The following is a 19,072-nucleotide window of genomic DNA, read 5'->3' as shown; positions in this document are numbered from 1 at the left end:
TCATCTTTGTAATTAAAATTTATCCTCAATTTTATTACATTTAACATCTGTAATTATCATCTTGTAATAGTCAATTTATATATTTTCGGAAAATATTGCTTTAGTTAAAAGAATCTTTAGACTATTTATCTTGAAAAAAAAAATATATATATATATATAGAAATTGTTGGTGTCTCTCATGTGTGTCCACGTGGAAACTCTTTCTTTACAGAGACAACACGTGTTCTCATTTGTGCACCAACCCGGGCTTAAGTTTGTTTAAGACGAGACCTCTTCGTTTGGGCTTCGGTTTACATTAGAAGAAAGGCCCATGTTCTGCAAAATGACTAACCCTAATTCACATGTTCAGCAGGTCGTCGCCTCCGCACTGGCTTGACGTTTCTGGTTCCTTCCGCAGAGAAACGGTTCAGCCTTTAATCCCCTTGATTGGTATCTCCACGATGTGTTTTCAATGCGATCCTTGCGTCTCAGAGGCGGTGGGATTTTTACGTATAAATAGATGTCAGTTCTCTCATCCTCAACTCATCCAATCTTTGTTGCTTATTACTTATATAGATTCTGCTTCAGTTTTGTCATGTCTACTCCGAGAGTTTTCTTCTCAGACCTCAAGTCCGGCAAGTGCTCATCCGCTGTTGAGGTTCGGCTTCTGCGGTTCTGGGAGGCGAAAAATGTCAAACGCGGTGGGGAGCTGATGTGGGTCGACATGCTCTTAAAGAGATAATATGTTAACAATCATATATGCTCGAGAAGGATACATGTCTTGTAATTTAAATGTGATATACTAGGATTCAACAATCATATGCTCGAGAAGGATACATGTCTTTGATAGTTATGATTTTATGTTTATTTAGAGTTATATTTCTCCTAATTTATCCGAGTAACAACGGATTTTAAATAGGGCTGGGCAAATAAACGGAATCCTAACCAATCCGGATTTTGTGGAAACACTGTAGCCTATTGGTTAAGGTTTAAAGGTTTCTACATCTAGGTCTGGGGTTCGAATCCCAGACTATGCAATTTATTGCAAATTACAAGAAATCCAGGTTTCAAGTCCCGGAGAGAGCGGTTTATTAAACAATTATGCAGACTAGAGGGGAAAGGCTTGCAAGGGATCTTCAACATGGTGCAAGTAAATCTGGCCAGGCGTGGATCTTCATAGAACGGCTCAGGTGATGCAGTTAGGCATAAGTCTTCATAAAGCAGGTAGTATTGTCGGTTGTCGAATCGTCTATGTAATCTTTCTTATATCATAATTGTAAGATCATAATAAATCAGCGTTAAAAACAAAAAAAATACCGAATGAATCTTGTTTTACGATATTTCGGGTTATGGGTATTATCCGAACTGAACCCAAACCTAAATGGATATTCGATAGAACCTGAGACATTCAAAATCCCAAAAAAGAACTTAACCAAACATGATCTCAATTCCTAATATATATCCAAAGTACACTAAAATATTATTGAACATCTAAAATAATTATCTATTACATGAATGTTGATAATTGAAGGTGGCGGTTGAAGCTTGAAATTTTTAGATTTTGGCTTTGTTTTTATTCAATAATGTTTCTCATTTCATGAGAATTTGGATTTCGTTTTATGATTCATTTATTTGGTTTTCTATCTATCAATAACTATGTTTACATTTTGTTTGATTTTAAATGATCACATTTGATGTTCTTTTCTTATTTTTGAATCAATTTACTTATGTTTTGGTTACAAAATAGGTACAAATCATGTATTTTAAAACCGAAAACCGATTTTACTTATGTTTTGGTTACAAAATATGTAAAAATCAGGTACATTTAAACCGAAGAACCCATTGGGATCCGAACCCAAAAGTACATCGGGTTGTACCGGTTTTTTGAAGATTTACTAACCCCTATCTGAATCCGATAGAACCCAAACCGAACTTTCATATAACCCGAATGAGACTGATTTTGATAAATCTGAAAAACCAAGATCCAATTGGATCAAACCGAAACCCGATTGGGATCCAAAAGATAAATAGTTATGTATTTTTAAAAAGAAAGAAAAAATAGAAGATAAATAGTTATTTACTAGTGTTACAAAACAAAAATAGTTATGTACGAAGTTTTCTTGACTAATTTTTTTAATGTACTAAGTTTTAAAACATCAATATATTATGATCAGTATGATTTTTTTTTTTTTGAAGAAAAAAAGTTCTTTACTATGCAAACTGAGAAATTAGTTGTGTTCTAAGTGTTATTTATTTGTACTTGTACTGTCTTCTGACATGTCATATAGTTGATCAAATATATTCTAAATGTCGAGAAAGAATAGTCGTATAAAATTGGTTGCTTTGAAATGGTACCACGTTACTAGAGTAGTTTAGAGATGCGTCGTCCAGTTTACAGGTTGATTTTGGTTTGAATACTTTTTGCTCGATTAAGAAATTAAATAATCAAATTGAAAACAATACATATTGTGGATTTGACTATTTTTCTCAGTTTTAAGGGAAACCAATAATTTGAATGATAAAGATCCAAAGCTGAAGGAACTAATAGCAGAAATTAAGAACTTATGAGCAGAGTATGATAATGCGGACAAATATATAATAGTAAGATCAAGTTAGTGCAACTTCTTATCGTAGTACCTAAAAGATTAGATTAACAATCATGAATCATGAAAAGATGAAGGCAAATCAGAAGAGAATTAACTAGAGGTGTGATTAAAGAAGAATGAAATTGCAAACATGATTTTGGGGTCTTGAGTTCTGACGTTAATGTTAATCAATATTTAGAGTTACGTTTAATCATAAGATTTACGTGTTCATACTCAAATGCAAAGATGTTTTATATGACATCGAGTGATTTATAAAAATTTAAAGTAGCAAGGTATCATTATGATATGTAGGCAATAGGCATCATCGACACTGATAAACTTATTTGGGCATTACTTCTTGTATTGGGTTGGGTCATTACCTCAGTGGGCTTAAATCGTGGATGCAGTTTGAACGACGACGCGTAATGCTCATTTAGCCACTATCGTTTTGACGAATGTGGATAGCTAAAGTATACTTCTGTCCTTTGTCCTTGATCATTCTCTCTTCTCGTACTTGTTCCTTGAGTAATAATAGTCTCTGACTAAAGGAGAAATACGTATCTACACTAGTTACAGGCTTACAGCCCATTTCCGACAAAAGTTTTCATTGTTTGGAACCAATGAGATTACAGGGAATGGGGCGGCCGTATCCTCTGATCAAGAACAAGCTCAAGTACATTGGATAATTAGTGAAAATGTGCACTTCATTCTTGAGTTAAGATCCATTTGACAAGTATTATGAAAGCAAATCTTCTAAAGAGATTTAGCTTCATACAAAGACGCGATTCCCGACCAAAAGTCAGTCGACTTGGACTGATTCAAACAGGTAGTTTCCGAAATATAGTCGGAGATGGGAAAACTTGGAGATTACGTGGCAAATTATAGTTGGAGCTGTCAGTAATTAACTAATTTACTGCTCGTAAATCTTGTGATTATTCCTAATGAATGGATGTTGCGGGCAGCACTAGGGTCAATTTCATGATAAAAATTATTACATGGGTCATTAAGCTAAAACTATAGCTTTTTCTCTATTTTTCTTCTCAGTAAACAAGTAATTTATTTTTATATACACACACAGAGAGAATCGCGTATAAGGTAGCTCCGGCGTCCGGCTGCGCGTCTGAGCGCGTGCCGGCGCCGGTGGCTCTCTTCCTTCTCATTTCGTTCATTTCTTCGTGCGGTAGGTTCGGATCTGTGATTCTCTCCGACATGCTGGTGGATCTGGGTTAGGGTTTTGTCCCGGGAAGAGCTCCGCTCTTGGCAACTCGTCTTCCTCTGGATTCACGGCGAGGATGTAGGATTATCAGATCTTCAGTTCAGGTTCTGTCTGTTCCGGGATGTGGAGGCTTCCGTAGCTCTAACATCGCCGATAAAGATACCGGGTTGGTGAAGGCTTCTTTAGCTTTGCGACGCCGGCTAAGCTTCCGGAACGTGGAGGCTCCTACAGTTCCAACGTTGCCGGCTTTGTCTCCGGGGGGTGAAGGCGTCATGTGTCTTGCGCGCCGGCTCTGGTTCCTTGGTTCGCTCTAGGATTTAGTTTCACTCTTTTAGATTGTCTTCTTATGGTTTAGTTAAGTGTTCTCGGTGCGGTTGCGGTGGATGAGACCTCGTCGGAGGATGAGTGTAGCGCTCCGATGGAAGGAGTGATGTGTGCGCGAAGCCTTCTCTTTGAAGGTTGTGCGGATCGATGGTGGATGAGATTTCGAAGCTTCGATTGATTCTCTCCGATTTAGATGCATGCGAGAGTTTGGCGGTCGTGGTTAAGAGAGTATGGAGTGGAAGAGCTCCGGTGTGGCTCGATGAATCGGTGGGTGGTTCTCCGATGGTGAGCGAGGCGGAGGTGATGCTGCGGTTCGCAAGGAAGAAGGCCGACATCACCTCCATTTGGGCCTAGGGCTCACCCCTTTTGGGCTTATGCCTGTTGTGTTTTTTAAGTTGGCCCGTTCTTATTTTGGGTTTTTGTAAGACTGTGGGCTTGGCCCGTTTATCAAATAAAATTTTGGCGGAAAAAAAAAAAAAAAAACAAGTAATTTATTTTTTTACAAAAACCATGTGGGTCATATGATCCCCTGGCCAAGAGGTGGCTACGCCGGTGGTTGCAGGTGGAGTCACACCTTTCGTTCTTGCAGGTGTTGAATTTAAGAGAAAGGAGAAATCGACCGATACATATATCAGAATCTAACAGTTCCGATCAGTATATGCACAAATGATATATACAATAACACTTAATTAATTAAAATTCAACACACAAAATAACAAAATACGGCTTTTACATAAATCAACCAATTTTTCGTTAGTTAAAGTGTAAATCTAAGAATCAAGTAATGGGAAAGTTGTTCTTTATTGATTTGTGTTCTCACGTTTATATACTACAATATAATCACCGACTTCTAGTTAGATAACTCCAACTTCTAAATACATCATTATCTATAACTCATCATTATCCTCCTATACTCCCCCTCAAGTTGGGAAGGTGTAGATTTCTCACTCCCAACTTGAACAACAATGTCTCAAACTGTACACGTCCAAGCGCCTTGGTAAGAACATCTGCTACTTGTTCATGAGTACGAACATGGACCGTTGTGATGATACCATCCTGTAATGCGTCTCGCACCTGATGACAATCTGATTCTATGTGTTTTGTTCGCTCATGAAAAACAGGATTAGCTGCTATGTAAATCGCAGACTTACTATCACAAAACAACTTTGATGGCTTCAGCTGCTTTGCTCCCAAATCAAACAACAAACGCCGCAGCCATTTAATCTCTCGAGTTGCCTGAGCCATGGATCTGTACTCCGCCTCTGCCGACGAATGAGATACCACCTTCTGTTTCTTTGTTTTCCAAGACACAGGCGACCCACCAACCAAAGCAACATATGCACTCAATGACCTCCTGGTAACCGGACACGCCGACCAGTCTGCGTCACAATAAACTGACAAGCTGAGATCCTCATTTGAACTGATTAGAATTCCTTGGCCTGCAGTCCCTTTAAGATATCTCACTACTCGTAACGCAGCTTCCCACTGCACTTCTCTAGGTGCCTTCATGAACTGTGAAAGAATGTGAACAGGATATGATATATCGGGCCTTGTTATGGACAAGTAGATCAACCGCCCCACCAATCTTCGATACCGTTCTGCATCACGAAGAACGGGACTTGTGTCTAACGCGAGTTTGTGATGTTGTTCCATTGGAGTAGCCGCTGGTTTTGATCCAAGTAACCCAGTGTCTTCAATTAGATCTAAAGCATATTTTCTCTGAGTAAGCATGAATCCTTCTCCACCACGTCCAACTTCTATTCCCAAAAAGTATTTCAACTTTCCTAGATCCTTCATATGAAAACACTTGCTCAGATAATTCTTAAATCTGTCAACTCTCTCCGTACTATTTCCACACACTAGCAGGTCATCAACATATATAAGCACTCTGAGATCGATTCCACCCTTTGAATATACAAACAGGGAATAATCTGCGCAAGATTGCTTAAACCCATACTTCTTCAAAGCGTCTGTTAACTTGGCGAACCAGCACCTCGGAGCCTGTTTCAATCCATACACTGCTTTATGCAGCCTGCACACCTTGTTAGGGTCAGACACTTGAAAACCCTGTGGTAACTTCATGTACACTTCCTCCTTAAGATCACCGTGCAAGAAGGCATTGTGAACATCCATCTGATGCACAATCCATCCCTTTCCTGCTATCACACGCAATAAGCTTCGAACTGTAGTCATCTTAGCAACTGGCGCAAACGTCTCCTTAAAGTCTCTTCCCTTCACTTGCTTGTTTCCCAGTGCAACTAAACAAGACTTCGGTCTCTCCATCGTCCCATCAGCATTGTACTTATATTTGTACACCCACATGTTGCCAATAGCTTTCTTTCCCGGTGGCAAGTCGACCACACTGAAAGTCTTATTCTCCTCGAACGCTCCTATCTCCTTTTTCATAGAATCACGCCAAATCTCATGTTGCATCGCTTCTTTGTAGCTTCGCGGTTCTCTCCCACACGTTACAGCAGCCAGAAAAGCTTTATGATCTGGAGAGAAACATTCATCAGATATGTAATCTGCAAGAGGATATTGTGAATTACCTCGAGCCGTCGACGAGGACTCTGACTGTGTGGTAAGCGCAGCAAAGTCGTGATGGGGTTTCTTCAAGTATTGAGCATTGTAGCTCACATAGTCGCGAAGCCTCGTGGAAGGAACCTTCTCTCGGCATCCTCTTCCTAGTTCAGTCACAACTTCTGTCGTCGTCACAGCTTCTTTTTCAGTACCCATCAATTGATCATCATCACCGTTTTGTTTGTTTCCAGGCGCAGGATCCACAGCACTCGCATTAGTCGAGACATCTGTAGCAACAACTTCGGGGAGCTCTACTCTCGATTGTGACAGTTCTTCTACTTGTTGTGTCACACTCCCCCTGTCTTCTACTATTGCATTCAGTACCCAATCCTCATCTAGCGACCTTGTAATCTCCTTCTCATACGCCAAGTCAGTGTTACTTTCCGTATAAGGAAAAACGTTCTCATGAAAACTGACATCTCTTGATATAACAAACTCTTCTTTGTCCAGATCATAGACCCTCCAAGCCTTCTTCCCGAATGGATATCCGACAAAGACACATCTCCTACTTCTCTCTCCCAGCTTGTCTTTGTCTCTATCTCGTCTGTGAACGTAACAAAGTGAACCAAATACTCGCAGTGACTCATAAGAAGGCTTCAAACCGAATAATTTCTCATATGGAGAGCTTCCTTTCAATATTCTCGACGGTGTCATATTTATCACATGCGTTGCAGTGGATATGGCCTCACCCCAAAACTTAACAGGCAGTTTTGACTGAAACAACAACGCCCTTGCCACGTTCAGGATGTGCCTGTGCTTTCTCTCGACTCGACCGTTCTGCTGCGGAGTGTCTACACACGACGTTTGATGAACAATTCCCTTGTCCTGAAAGAATTCTGCCAGACACATGAACTCCTTCCCGTTGTCACTTCTCACTGTCTGTACCGAGTGACCAAATTGAGTCTCTGCATATACGCAGAATCGCTGCATCACCTTCTTCACTTCAGACTTAGCCAATAACAGATACGTCCACACAGCTCTAGTAAAATCATCTACAACCGTGAGAAAATAGACAGCTCCACACGATGCAGGCACTCTATAAGGCCCCCAAACGTCAACATGAATAATCTGAAAACTCTTGTTTGTTTTATTAATACTATCACCAAAAACATCTCTTGTCTGCTTTGCTCTATAACACACGTCACAAGGACTAGAGCAAGCTTTATTCATAACACCAGAAAGCTCATGTAAAGAAGAGAAAACACCAAATGCAGGATGTCCAAGCCGCCGATTCCACAAGAGTTGACCATTGTTTCCATCTGCTCTGCTAGCAAGTGCGACTCTAACATCCTTGAAGAAGTAAACCCCACCACGTTCTTCACCGGCTCCAATCAGAGTCTTCGAAGAACGGTCCTGCAAAATACAAATTGTATCTGTGAATAACGCAAAACAATTACTGTGTTTCAACAGTTTTGATACAGAGATCAAAGTACAATCCAATCGGGGCACAAATAGCACATCTTTGAGCGAGATACGATCAGTAAGTATCATATCGCCCATTTGAACTGATGTCGAAGTTCCACCATCAGCGAACCCGACGATACACGGCAGAGTCTTCCTCACGTTGACCAGCTGTCCAACGTCACCTGTCATATGATGCGAAGCTCCCGAATCTATAATTACATCACCAAGATTCTTACCAGAAAGCTTCTCAGACTGAGAACTTGTCTTTCCGTCGTTTATGATCTGTGTGATAGCCTTCCACTGCTCTGGAGTCAGATCAGAACCACCAGCTCCGTGAGAATTCGTTGCATGAGCTGTATGCGCAGCACCACGTCCTCCTCCTCTTGAGTTTGAACCACCACGTCCTCGACCTGATCCTCTTCCACGTCTCTCATTCATCCACTCAGGATACCCGATGATCTGCCAACAATTATTCTTCTCATGACCAGTCTTACTGCAGTGTGAGCAAACACGATCCCTTGCTCTGTTCCCATAGTTAGAACTACTGTTCTCAGCTCTCACCGCATAGCCATTAGAATCTCGTGTGTCTCTTGCGTCGTTCTGCATTAACACCTGTTGACGAGCCACAAAGCCAATAGCTTCTTGAGGAACCACTTCTCTCGCCTTTGCTGAATTCAACCGAGCTTCTTCTCTTATTACTTTGGCATACACTTTTCCCAAATCTGGTAGCTCGTCAGCTTCGATGATGGCAGTTACCACGTTACCGAAACGAGACTCATCTAAACCCATAATAAATTGATGAACCCGTTCTTCTTCTCTCTCTTTCTCATACGCCGCCGCCGCAGAGCAAGTACAAGCCGGAGGTGGTCGATAGCTTTGCAGTTCCTCCCACATCACCGCCAAACGACCGTAATAATCTATCACAGCTTGTCCATTCTTGCGACACGAAGCCACTTGTTCCATCAGCTGATGAACCCGTACCTTGTTCCCAACCTCGAAACGTTTCTTCAGATTCTCCCACAATTTGTGAGCTTCAGTGATAAACGTCACTGTTGACCTAACTCTGGGCTCAATAGAAGAACGGATCCAACCTACTATCATCGAATTGACACTCAACCACGATTCTAGGTCAGAGCTATCTTCTGTCGGTTTTGGTAGAGTTCCATCAACGAACCCCATCTTCTTCTTAGCTCGAAGAGCATTCATCATCTCCAACGCCCATTCATTGTAGTTATCCCCTTTCAATTGAACAGACGTAATCAACGCTCCCGGATTATCGGAGCTAAACAAAGAATATGGCGACATCTTCACCATCGTTTCACTTGGTTTTGCAACCATTTGCTTCCCATCGTCAGCATCTCCCATTGTGAAGCTAGAATCTTCTCAAAAACGATTCCTTGAACAATCACTTTTAAGATCGATGCTCTGATACCATGTAAATCTAAGAATCAAGTAATGGGAAAGTTGTTCTTTATTGATTTGTGTTCTCACGTTTATATACTACAATATAATCACCGACTTCTAGTTAGATAACTCCAACTTCTAAATACATCATTATCTATAACTCATCATTATCCTCATATATAAAGTAAATGTAACAAAATATAAGATGTCAGTTATAGGTCGTTTAACTGTATGTCGTACATAGTAAATAACAAATACTAGATAATGATCCGCGCCAGAGTTAAATACTTAGTTTATGTTACATAATTGTAATTTTGTTTCTAAAAAATTAGTTTTACTTTATTGATTTTTCAGTTAATAAACATTTAATTATATAGGTATAAAACCAGAAAATATTTAAAGGTCTTTTACATTAGGGCAATTCTCTCAAATATCTATTTTTTTTTAAGTTTTTGTCACAAAAATAGTTCTCAAAACTATTTAATTTGTAGTCCCTTTTTCTTTTGAAAATTTTAATTTTTGGTTTTTAAAATTTTGAAATCTTGTCCTCAAAACCTCACACCTTAACTCTAAACTCTAAGTCCAGATTAGTTAACCCTACGGTGTAAATGTATTTTTATCCTTTAATAAAACTTCTTTTGGTCATTTACCTCATTGAGAACTATTTTTGTGATAAAAAAATGATTATCTTCGGAAATTTCTCTTTATGTTAAGTATATGTATTATAAAAAAAAATATCAAAATTTTTGGACTTAACTTAATGGGCCATAGGCATATGATTGTCTTGTGCAACTGCAATGTAATGAACTATCAAAAATGTAAATGAAATCTGATTTTTATAGACTAATTTAGTGGCTATACATATATTAAGTATATGTATTATAAAAAATAAACTAGAGCTTGATCTGCGCACCCGCGCGAGTTTTGATTTTGATTTTTTTTCTTTTATACAATTTTAATGATTTTTTTAAATCCATAGGTTATTTGGATATTTTTAATTTCTTATGAACCTAACCAGACCCGGAAAGAGACTCAAACCCCGTCCAAAAATTTATAATACTCAAATGGATTTTAATTTTAAAATCCAAAAACTCGATATCCAAATAAAATTGATTTATATTCGGATGAACTTGGATGTCTATGTCTAACTGATTATGTACACAAAAAAATAGTTAGCCGATTTGAATTCTTGTCACGAATGAAGCAATTTCATTCAAACTTGTAAAATTATTAGGTTTAACACATAAGATAAATGATGTTCAAAGACTATAGTTAATACAATTAGCGAAGTAGCTAAGAAGAGTGAAAAAATGAAAATAATATGTAAAATACTTTAAAATAGGTAATTATTGTTTTATGATTCGTAATAAATGATGTCAAATTAATTAGTAAAAACAATAAATGAAGTAATTAAAATTAGTTAAAAAGAGAATGAAAATCGGTAAGAAACCACTTAAAAATATGCAAGTATTATTTTCTATTTCAGTTTTAATAGAATATATTATGTTTTGATATGAAAACGAACTAATATCAGAAGTACAACAAACATGATAAAATGTAGTTTTTTAGAGGTAATTAATATCTTTATGACTTATATGAAAAAAAAGAGTTGTAGACTGCATATATAACATTCAGGAAAATAATATATCCATGCGATACCATTGGACTTATTGAGGCCTAGCTCTATGTGGCATGACTGAACATTGGATCTTAAAAAGTATATGTGTAGTATATGTGTGAATCGAAAGAAAGATGTAGACTGCGCATATAACATAGGACTTGGGGTCATGATATTTTTGGTTTGATCCTACGATAAGAATGAATGATTTCGATATTGATTTAGTAGAGAAGTGAATCATGTCTTTTGGAAAGCTATAATTTCGATAACAATGATTTAGTTGATACTATTTATTTTAGGATAATACATTAATCTAACTGAAAAATACAAACATTAAAATACGTAAGTTCCATAATTACTCAGTGGCATAATAATGTAAATAACTTTGAAAACTAAGGGATATTTTTTATTGGTATTTCACTTTTAATACTAGAGATGTCAGTTATATAGGTCGCTTAACTGTATGTCGTACATAGTAAATAACAAATACTAGGGAGTGATACGTGCCAGACGCATGGTTAAATATTTAGTTTATGTTACATAATTGTAATTTTATTTCTAAAAAATTAGTTTTACTTTATTGATTTTTCAGTTAACAAACATTTAATTATATAGGTATAAAACCAGAAAATATTTAAAGGTCTTTTACATTAGGACAATTCTCTCAAATAACTATTTTTTTTTAAGTTTTTGTCACAAAAACAGTTCTCAAAACTATTTAATTTGTAGTCCCTTTTTATTTTGAAAAGTTTAATTTAATTTTTAAAATTTTGAAATCTTGCCCTCAAAACCTCACAACTTAACTCTAAACTCTAAGTGTAGATTAGTTAACCCTACGGTGTAAATGTATTTTTATCTTTTAATAAAACCTCTTTTGGTCATTTACTTCATTGAAAACTATTTTTGTGAGAAAAAAAAAATTAAAAATGGTTATCTCAGGAAATTTCTCTTTATGTTAAGTACATGTATTATAAAAACAAATATAAAAATTTTTGGACTTAACTTAATGGGCCATAGGTATATGATTGTCTTGTGCAACTGCAATGTAATGAACGACCAAAAATGTAAATGAAATCTGATTTTTATAGACTAATTTAGTGGTTATACGTATATTAAGTATATGCATTATAAAAAAAAAACTAGAGCTTGACCCCGCATCCGCGCGAGTTTTGATTTTAATTTTTTTTCTTTTATACAATTTTAATGATTTTTTTTAAATCCATAGGTTATTTGGATATTTTTAATTTCTTACGAACCTAACCAGACCCGGAAAGAGACTCAAACCCCGTCCAAAAATTTATAATACTCAAAGGATTTTAATTTTAAAATCCCACCAACTCCGCATACACGGCCATGAACGAATACGAAGTTGATTTTTAAGTTCATCAACTCCTGTGACGGAACACGGCAAGATGAGGCCTCTCTCCCTCTGAATTTCTTTATAACTTTACATTCTCTTCGGTCCCAGATAAGCAGCAATTTCAATATCAATTTTAATTTACGAACTTGGGCTCAAAGGTATGCTCTGGATTTTGATATTTTTCCCTCTTAGTGATGATTATATTGTCATCCTTATTAGATTGTTTTCTTTGAAAATTTAGGTAACGAAGTTGAAATTAATATGAGAGGTTTAAGAACTTCATGAGCAATTTGTTTACCCATCTCATTTATGTCGGAGGCCGCGATTCTAGGGTTCCTGCAGACCAACGAATCAATCTTAGATTCCGGTCAATTCGCAGCGGAGCACAATCTCGACCACGAAGAAGTAAAAAACGTCATCAAGAGCTTACAAGGTTTCCGCTACATCGAAGCTAAGGTATCACCACCACTTTCGATTGATAATCACGGATCTATGCGTTGTGGAGTTTAGTGATTAATCATTGATGTGCAGGAGCTCAAACGGGAGACATTGGTTTTGACTGATGACGGGAAGAAATATGCGGTGGAAGGGTCGCCGGAGATTCATTTTTTCTCGGCTAAGGATGATCTTGAGGTAATGATTACTATGCTTTTGATAATCTCTTTTATCTTTCACTGGTGTGTGTCTTAAAGATTGTTATTTTTGTTTGTTTCAGAAAAAAGTTAGATCCTTCTGTTTTCAAAATTGGAAGCACACAAGCTGCTAAAAAGAGGTGGGTTGCAATGGGAAAGCAAGTCTCTAGGAAGGTATTGAATTGAATTGTTTTGGCTTCTTTTTATTCATGATGTTGACTTTGTAATCTTTTGTTTTAGGTTCAACATGTTGAAGATAAAGTGAAGGAGTCTCTTCTACAAATACAACAAGGACTAGTTTGTTTATTCAGAACTATTATGTAGAATCTAATCCAGCTTTTTATAATTTATGAGACTAAGTTGGCCTTTCTCACTTTCAGGAACTTGACAAAGAAAGTCTCAGCTCTCTCAAAACCAGGAAACTCTTAGTAGCACAGTAACTACCTGCGGTTTTTCGTTTTTGTAAATTGTTTTATCTTTTGGGAGACATTGTTTTTAAAGCTTACCTCCTTTCCTTTCTTATTAGGGGATGGACGGGATATTCTGATGTTGAGAAAGGTCCTAATTATGCTCCCAAAAGGAAGATTATCGCTACTGACTTGACTCGAGAAAATTTACACAAGTGAGTACTAATCCCTAATGTTTGTTTTCTAGACGTATTAATTATGTTGTTGGCATTGGAAAAGTAAGAGAAAAATGGGTACTCACATGCAGCTGGAAAGAGTTGGAATTCAAGGAGTATAACTTCAATGCTAAGGGACAACCTCTTGATGCTGGCCATCTCCATCCCCTTCTTAAGGTACTCAGGAGTTGTTGAAATCGTTTACTTCAAGCACAATGTATCTTAGTGTTTTGTGTAGCTCATTGTGAAATGTAGTTTACTTGATGGTTAACTGTTCTGTTTATATCATGGTGTTTTGTACCCATCTGAGTGTGTTAAACTCTTATTATGACATTGGTCTTCTTGCTCAGGTCTCAGCCTCTCTGTCCTTTTGCCCATCAGATCAACAAAGTTTCATGTCTGAACTTGATTCCCAGGTCCCTACTGCCTTCGGTAAGTTCCACTTTGATCCATAGTCTATCAAAATACCTCTGCTTATCTGCCTCATATGTCCATTTAAGACTTATCTTAGATCTTTGGTTACAGTTTTTTTTATATTTGGAACATGGGCTATGGTTAATGTTTATCATTTGCTAATCAGTTTATTTTTTAATTACCTGCTGACCCGTTTGCTGATGCGAATGCTGAGGACTCAGGTGCGGGAACAAAGGAGTACGTCCACATCTGTGTGCAGCAGCGCAATGGTAGGAAAAGCTTGACAACAGTCCAAGGGTTGAAAAAAGAGTATATTTACAGCAATATACTTAAGGACCTCAAGAAAGAGTTTTGTTGCAACGGTACATTGGTTCATGACTGAACTTGGACAGGTTCATGTTTTTTTTACAGCAAGATACTTAATTACCTCAAGAAAAAGTTTTGTTGCAACGGTACATTGGTTGCAAACACAATAATTGCATATAAATAAATATATTATCATTTCAAATATCACTAGAATAAATTATTTTCATATGTTCAGAATATTTAATATTAAATCAAACATACATAGTTTTTTTATCATAGAAAAATTATTTTTATCACGTAAAATACAATTTAAAAATACTCATGCATTTGAAATATTTAGTATAAAAATAATTATCAAATTGTTTACGTATCACAAAGTCATTTATTATAATAAAATTATCCTTTATCGTGTAACAATATTAAAAACACTTATGTATATATAAAATTATATACAATATATATAGAGAGATATATCTCTTTTATTTAAGGAAAATAATGATGTAAAATATTATTTTGGATAACACAATATAAATTATTTTTATATAATGATAATTACCAAATAAAAAATCATTTTAATTTATGATAATATATTAACAAGTCTAATTATTTATTTTGAGATATGAAGACTTTATAACACAATATAAATTATTTTTAGACAATTATAATTATCAAATCCATAAAATTTCTTTTTAATTAATTGTTAATTATATACTAACAAATCTATTTATTTATTAATGATAATAAATCTTTTTTAGTTGCTTTAACTTTAAGTATGAAAGTTAAGAGGCCAAAAATCACTTTACAAATTACAATATAGATTATTAAAATAAATATAAATTACTTAATAAAATAAAAGTTTAATTATACCAAACATACGCGCGGATAAAAGATCTAGTGAATGTAATACTGCATTGTGAATGTACTATGGTAGTCCTATGAAACTAAAGTCTAAATTCTAGAGATTGTAAGTTATGGTTCGGCAATCAAATCATCAAACTCCAAAAGTAAAGGACGTGATCTCGCTTAGATCATTTGGAGAAAAGAATAGGCATAAGTATTGGAGTCACTTATATTTTTATTAATCATACAGACTCACAAAGAACACATTTTTTTTTAAAGATCACATTTTACAAAGAACACATGTATTTAATGCTCTTCATAATTCTTGAATCTTTGAAGGAGGTTGCTTGATTAATTATGCTTTGGGCTGACAGTCCTCCGCACACACATCGTAGGTAAGTGTACAGAATCTGATCTCCTTTACAAGATTGCAGCAATAACATTTAAAGTCTCCAGGTAGACAAGTTGATGGAAAGCACGTTGGTAAATCTATCTTGCTTTCCTCAAGCCCCTCCATGTTTCTACCTATTGTAGAATTAAAGCAATGATATGAGTGTGATTACAATGATAATGATATGAAGTTGATGAACAAACCCTAAAAGAACATGCATATGTACTTACTTTCAAGACAACCAAAAAGCAAAACGAAGATGATGCAAAAGATAGCGCAACTGGAAGACGACATTGTGATGATTAATTCTTTTCACAAAAAGTTTGCCTTTGTTATATGATGATCAAAACAATACATATAAACATATATATATATATATATATATATATATATATTTTTCAAATTATTGGTATGTCTTTCGTGTAGTAGTCAATGGAAAAGATCTGCAACTAAATTTGTTTTGACTAACTTTATTTTCGAAAACCTGTATAATATTATATGATAAGTCAGTATCTTATGTGTCACTTTCGTATTGATTCTTATAGATAACTACAATTTGAGTTAATTTTATTATTAAAATATCATTATTAATATATTTTATTAACTTTTTGTTTATATTTATTTCCAAATTATCTTATTATCAAAAAGGCAATATCTATAATAATATAGTAATTTTATTTAAAAGGGCAATTCTAGTCAATACCATTTTTCAATTTTCATTCCAAAATAGTATCTCAAACTAAATATCAGAAATATAACTTTTATTAACAGGTCAAAAGACAATAATACCCTTCAACATATTAATAGCAATAAAAAACAAACGAAAAAACTATAATCTTCAGTTTTTCTACCTCTGACTTTTGCAGCCGCCGTCTCTTCTCGACATGGCCGGAGACAAAATCGAACGCTAAAGCGATGAGCTGGGCCGTTTTATGAGGGATGTCGGTTAATGCGACCATCCCATGCCTGCTTCAAATCATGTTATGTTAAGGGCTTTCATTCTTTTTTTTAGCATGTTTTGTTTAGATTTGGATAGTATAAAAACATAATATTACAGATTTTTTTAACTAGAAAATCAAATACAAATTCTTAAATGATGCTATGCCTGAGTTGAAAAGTCAAAGAAACATAATATTTTTAAAACCGACTAGTTAGGGGACCCAAAAAAACTTTCTGCCTTGGGGCCTCTGGTTATGTTAAGCTGGCCCCGTTTAGGAGCACCTATCATAGGTTTCTTTTTCCGTTTTATGAATCTAATATCTTCAGAACTTCTCTCACTTGTATTTGATTTCGATTTCTTCATACTTCAAATAATAGGAAGGAAGAAGAAAACTACAGATTTTTGTTGTTGTTTGAATGTGTAACATAGGAGAAAGCGCCTTATGCTTCCAAGGCAGAGAGCAAAAAGAATAAATATGTTATGAGTATGCAACATGAAATTGGTAATAAAAACCCATCTTTGACATTCTAGAGGGAGAGAGATTGTGTGTATTCTTATGATCGTCTTACTGTAAACCTAAGAAACCTTCTAAATGAATATTATAAAGTATATAATGAAGAAAACTTCAAATAACTCATTGATTACAATTTTTTTCGAGGAAACAGTTATAATATGTAATAGAATCATCTAATTGGTCTTAATACCTATAATGTTTGTTACTCCGCCAAAAACATGATTTCTATTTAATAATACCTTCACAAAAAAAATCAAATAAGTTGTTTACAATGAATTTTATAAAATAATAAGCAGTTTTCATTGAATTCATGTTTATGTGTTTAAAAATATATTTTAGTGTTTAGATTGAAAATATGATTAAAATGATAAATCTTCACTTCAATTGATAAATTCTTAATGCAATGTCATATTATTAAACAATGAATTTTATACTGGTCACATACAATATATTTTTTTAATTTTTTAATTTTGCTAGTTCATAAATTATAAACGATTTTTTGTGCTTTGACAAATAATCATAAACTCAAATAATAAACCAAAATATAGAAAATACAAAATTATAAATAAAAAACGTAGAACAATAAGAAAATAAATATACCAAATTAAAATCAAACTAGAATATTAAAAAAAAAAACTAGATTTTGACCCGCACTTTTAAGTGCGGATTTGTTTTTTCACCTATTGATCCAATATTGATTGGAAAAATACTTTTATCTTTTGTTTCAAATCTTACAAATTTATGTTTTTCAAAAATATATCAATTTGTGGTATTTATTCGAAGTAGATTTAAAGATTATATGTGTGATTTAATAGTATATATATATATATATATATATATATATATATTCTATATTGAAGAACAATGTGTTTTCAATATTGAAATGTAGTAACGATATGAGTTGCTTATTTTAAATTAAAAATGAGTTTCTATTGTTACATATTTGTATCATAGTTATAACCATCAATATATACTATTTTTATCTATTTTCAATTTCAAAGGTACTATTTTTTTGACCCGTTTTCAAAGCACGAGTATCTTTTTTTGTTGACAATTTTGGTAAAATTTGCATGAATTTATAAAATTTTATAAGAAAAAATAATTTAAGAGTTTTTTGTTATGATGTTTGAATTTTAAGAAGCGTTTTCCTATCCGACTCGGAGCCGTGATCAAACAGTATACCTGGTACCCAGTATATAATCTGGTTCGGATTTAAAAAAAATGTTAATTAAAAATCTGATATAATCCGGTAAAAACTCGAAGAGCCCACTATTATTGGAAGTAGTCTTTATAAAAAATGATTTGAATCTAACAAAGTTAAAAAAAAAAAAACAAACCCGTGGTCTCGAATAAATTTATTTAATTTCTTAAAAAATAATATATCATGTGGTCAAATTTGATATATATGATCCTGATGGGTTATAGTCATATTATTGTAGTACATTGTTATACTATAATTTTGAGTAATTATATGTTAAATAATAACATATGTGGCTAAAACTTTTTTCTACTGATTTGTGTATACTAAAAGTATTGTTTAATTTTGTCATAAAACTTTTTTATATGACAATTCGAATGATTTCTAATAACATTTTAATGTTGCAGCTTTAAAGTTGGTTGTTCGTGTTTATTATTTGTAGGTGGAAGAAAAGAGAAATGCATGATTTGCATATACCAGTTCGATGGGCTGTTATGCATGAATCGAAGTGGATATGTCAACTTTGTTTAATAAAGTAGTGTTTTATCATATTTGAAATCGTAAGGTATGCACTACAAGAAAACAGCGGTATTCTGACGGACGTTCCGACGGAAAATGAATTCCTCGGAATATACCGAGGGATTTCCGAGGCAATTCCGAGGAAACACAAAATTTGGCTTCCTCGGAATTTCCTCGGAATATTCCGACGGAATTCCGAGGAAAATGCATCTCGTCGGAATATTCC

The 19,072-nt window shown here is 34.8% G+C and overlaps 1 protein-coding gene and 2 long non-coding RNA genes across 4 annotated transcripts; 2 read left to right on the top strand and 1 right to left on the bottom strand.

Moving 5' to 3' along the window:
* The first annotated feature begins 77 nt into the window (after positions 1 to 77).
* On the top strand, positions 78 to 900 carry LOC106370291. The gene is made up of 2 exons (XR_001274260.3): positions 78 to 501; positions 568 to 900. It is a non-coding gene; the product is annotated as an uncharacterized LOC106370291 (long non-coding RNA).
* Positions 901 to 12,413: 11,513 nt separating this feature from the next.
* Positions 12,414 to 14,944, top strand: LOC111197952 (phenylalanine--tRNA ligase alpha subunit, cytoplasmic-like). Of its 2 annotated transcripts, none has more exons than XM_048742857.1 (10): positions 12,414 to 12,628; positions 12,712 to 12,926; positions 13,002 to 13,103; positions 13,186 to 13,276; positions 13,343 to 13,399; positions 13,483 to 13,538; positions 13,629 to 13,724; positions 13,817 to 13,901; positions 14,075 to 14,156; positions 14,360 to 14,944. In XM_048742857.1, exons 3-10 carry the CDS (start codon positions 13,033 to 13,035, stop codon positions 14,518 to 14,520), a joined length of 699 nt encoding a protein of 232 aa, XP_048598814.1. In that variant the 5' UTR covers positions 12,414 to 12,628; positions 12,712 to 12,926; positions 13,002 to 13,032; the 3' UTR covers positions 14,521 to 14,944. The 2 variants fall into 2 exon arrangements, with proteins under 2 accessions (XP_048598814.1, XP_013665782.1); XM_013810328.3 differs by having other exon boundaries at positions 12,435 to 12,628; positions 14,327 to 14,944.
* A 545-nt stretch (positions 14,945 to 15,489) lies between these two features.
* Positions 15,490 to 17,501, bottom strand: LOC111198887. The gene is made up of 2 exons (XR_002653005.2): positions 15,906 to 17,501; positions 15,490 to 15,809 (listed from the first exon to the last, which is right to left on the bottom strand). It is a non-coding gene; the product is annotated as an uncharacterized LOC111198887 (long non-coding RNA).
* Between the last annotated feature and the right edge of the window lie 1,571 nt (positions 17,502 to 19,072).

Source organism: Brassica napus, chromosome A10 (assembly GCF_020379485.1).
Source record: "Brassica napus cultivar Da-Ae chromosome A10, Da-Ae, whole genome shotgun sequence".
Taxonomy (NCBI): Eukaryota; Viridiplantae; Streptophyta; class Magnoliopsida; order Brassicales; family Brassicaceae; genus Brassica; species Brassica napus.
The sequence above is the reverse complement of the archived record's forward strand: the minus strand, read 5'-3'. Positions and strand labels throughout refer to the sequence as shown.

Coding starts and splice junctions, on each gene's coding strand:
- LOC111197952 (XM_013810328.3), top strand. CDS start 13,033: ATGACGGGAAGAAATATGCGGTGGAAGGGTCGCCGGAGATTCATTTTT. Junction 13,400..13,482: donor TACAAATACAACAAGGACTA/GTTTGTTTATTC, acceptor TCTCACTTTCAG/GAACTTGACAAAGAAAGTCT. Junction 14,157..14,326: donor CCAGGTCCCTACTGCCTTCG/GTAAGTTCCACT, acceptor AATTACCTGCTG/ACCCGTTTGCTGATGCGAAT.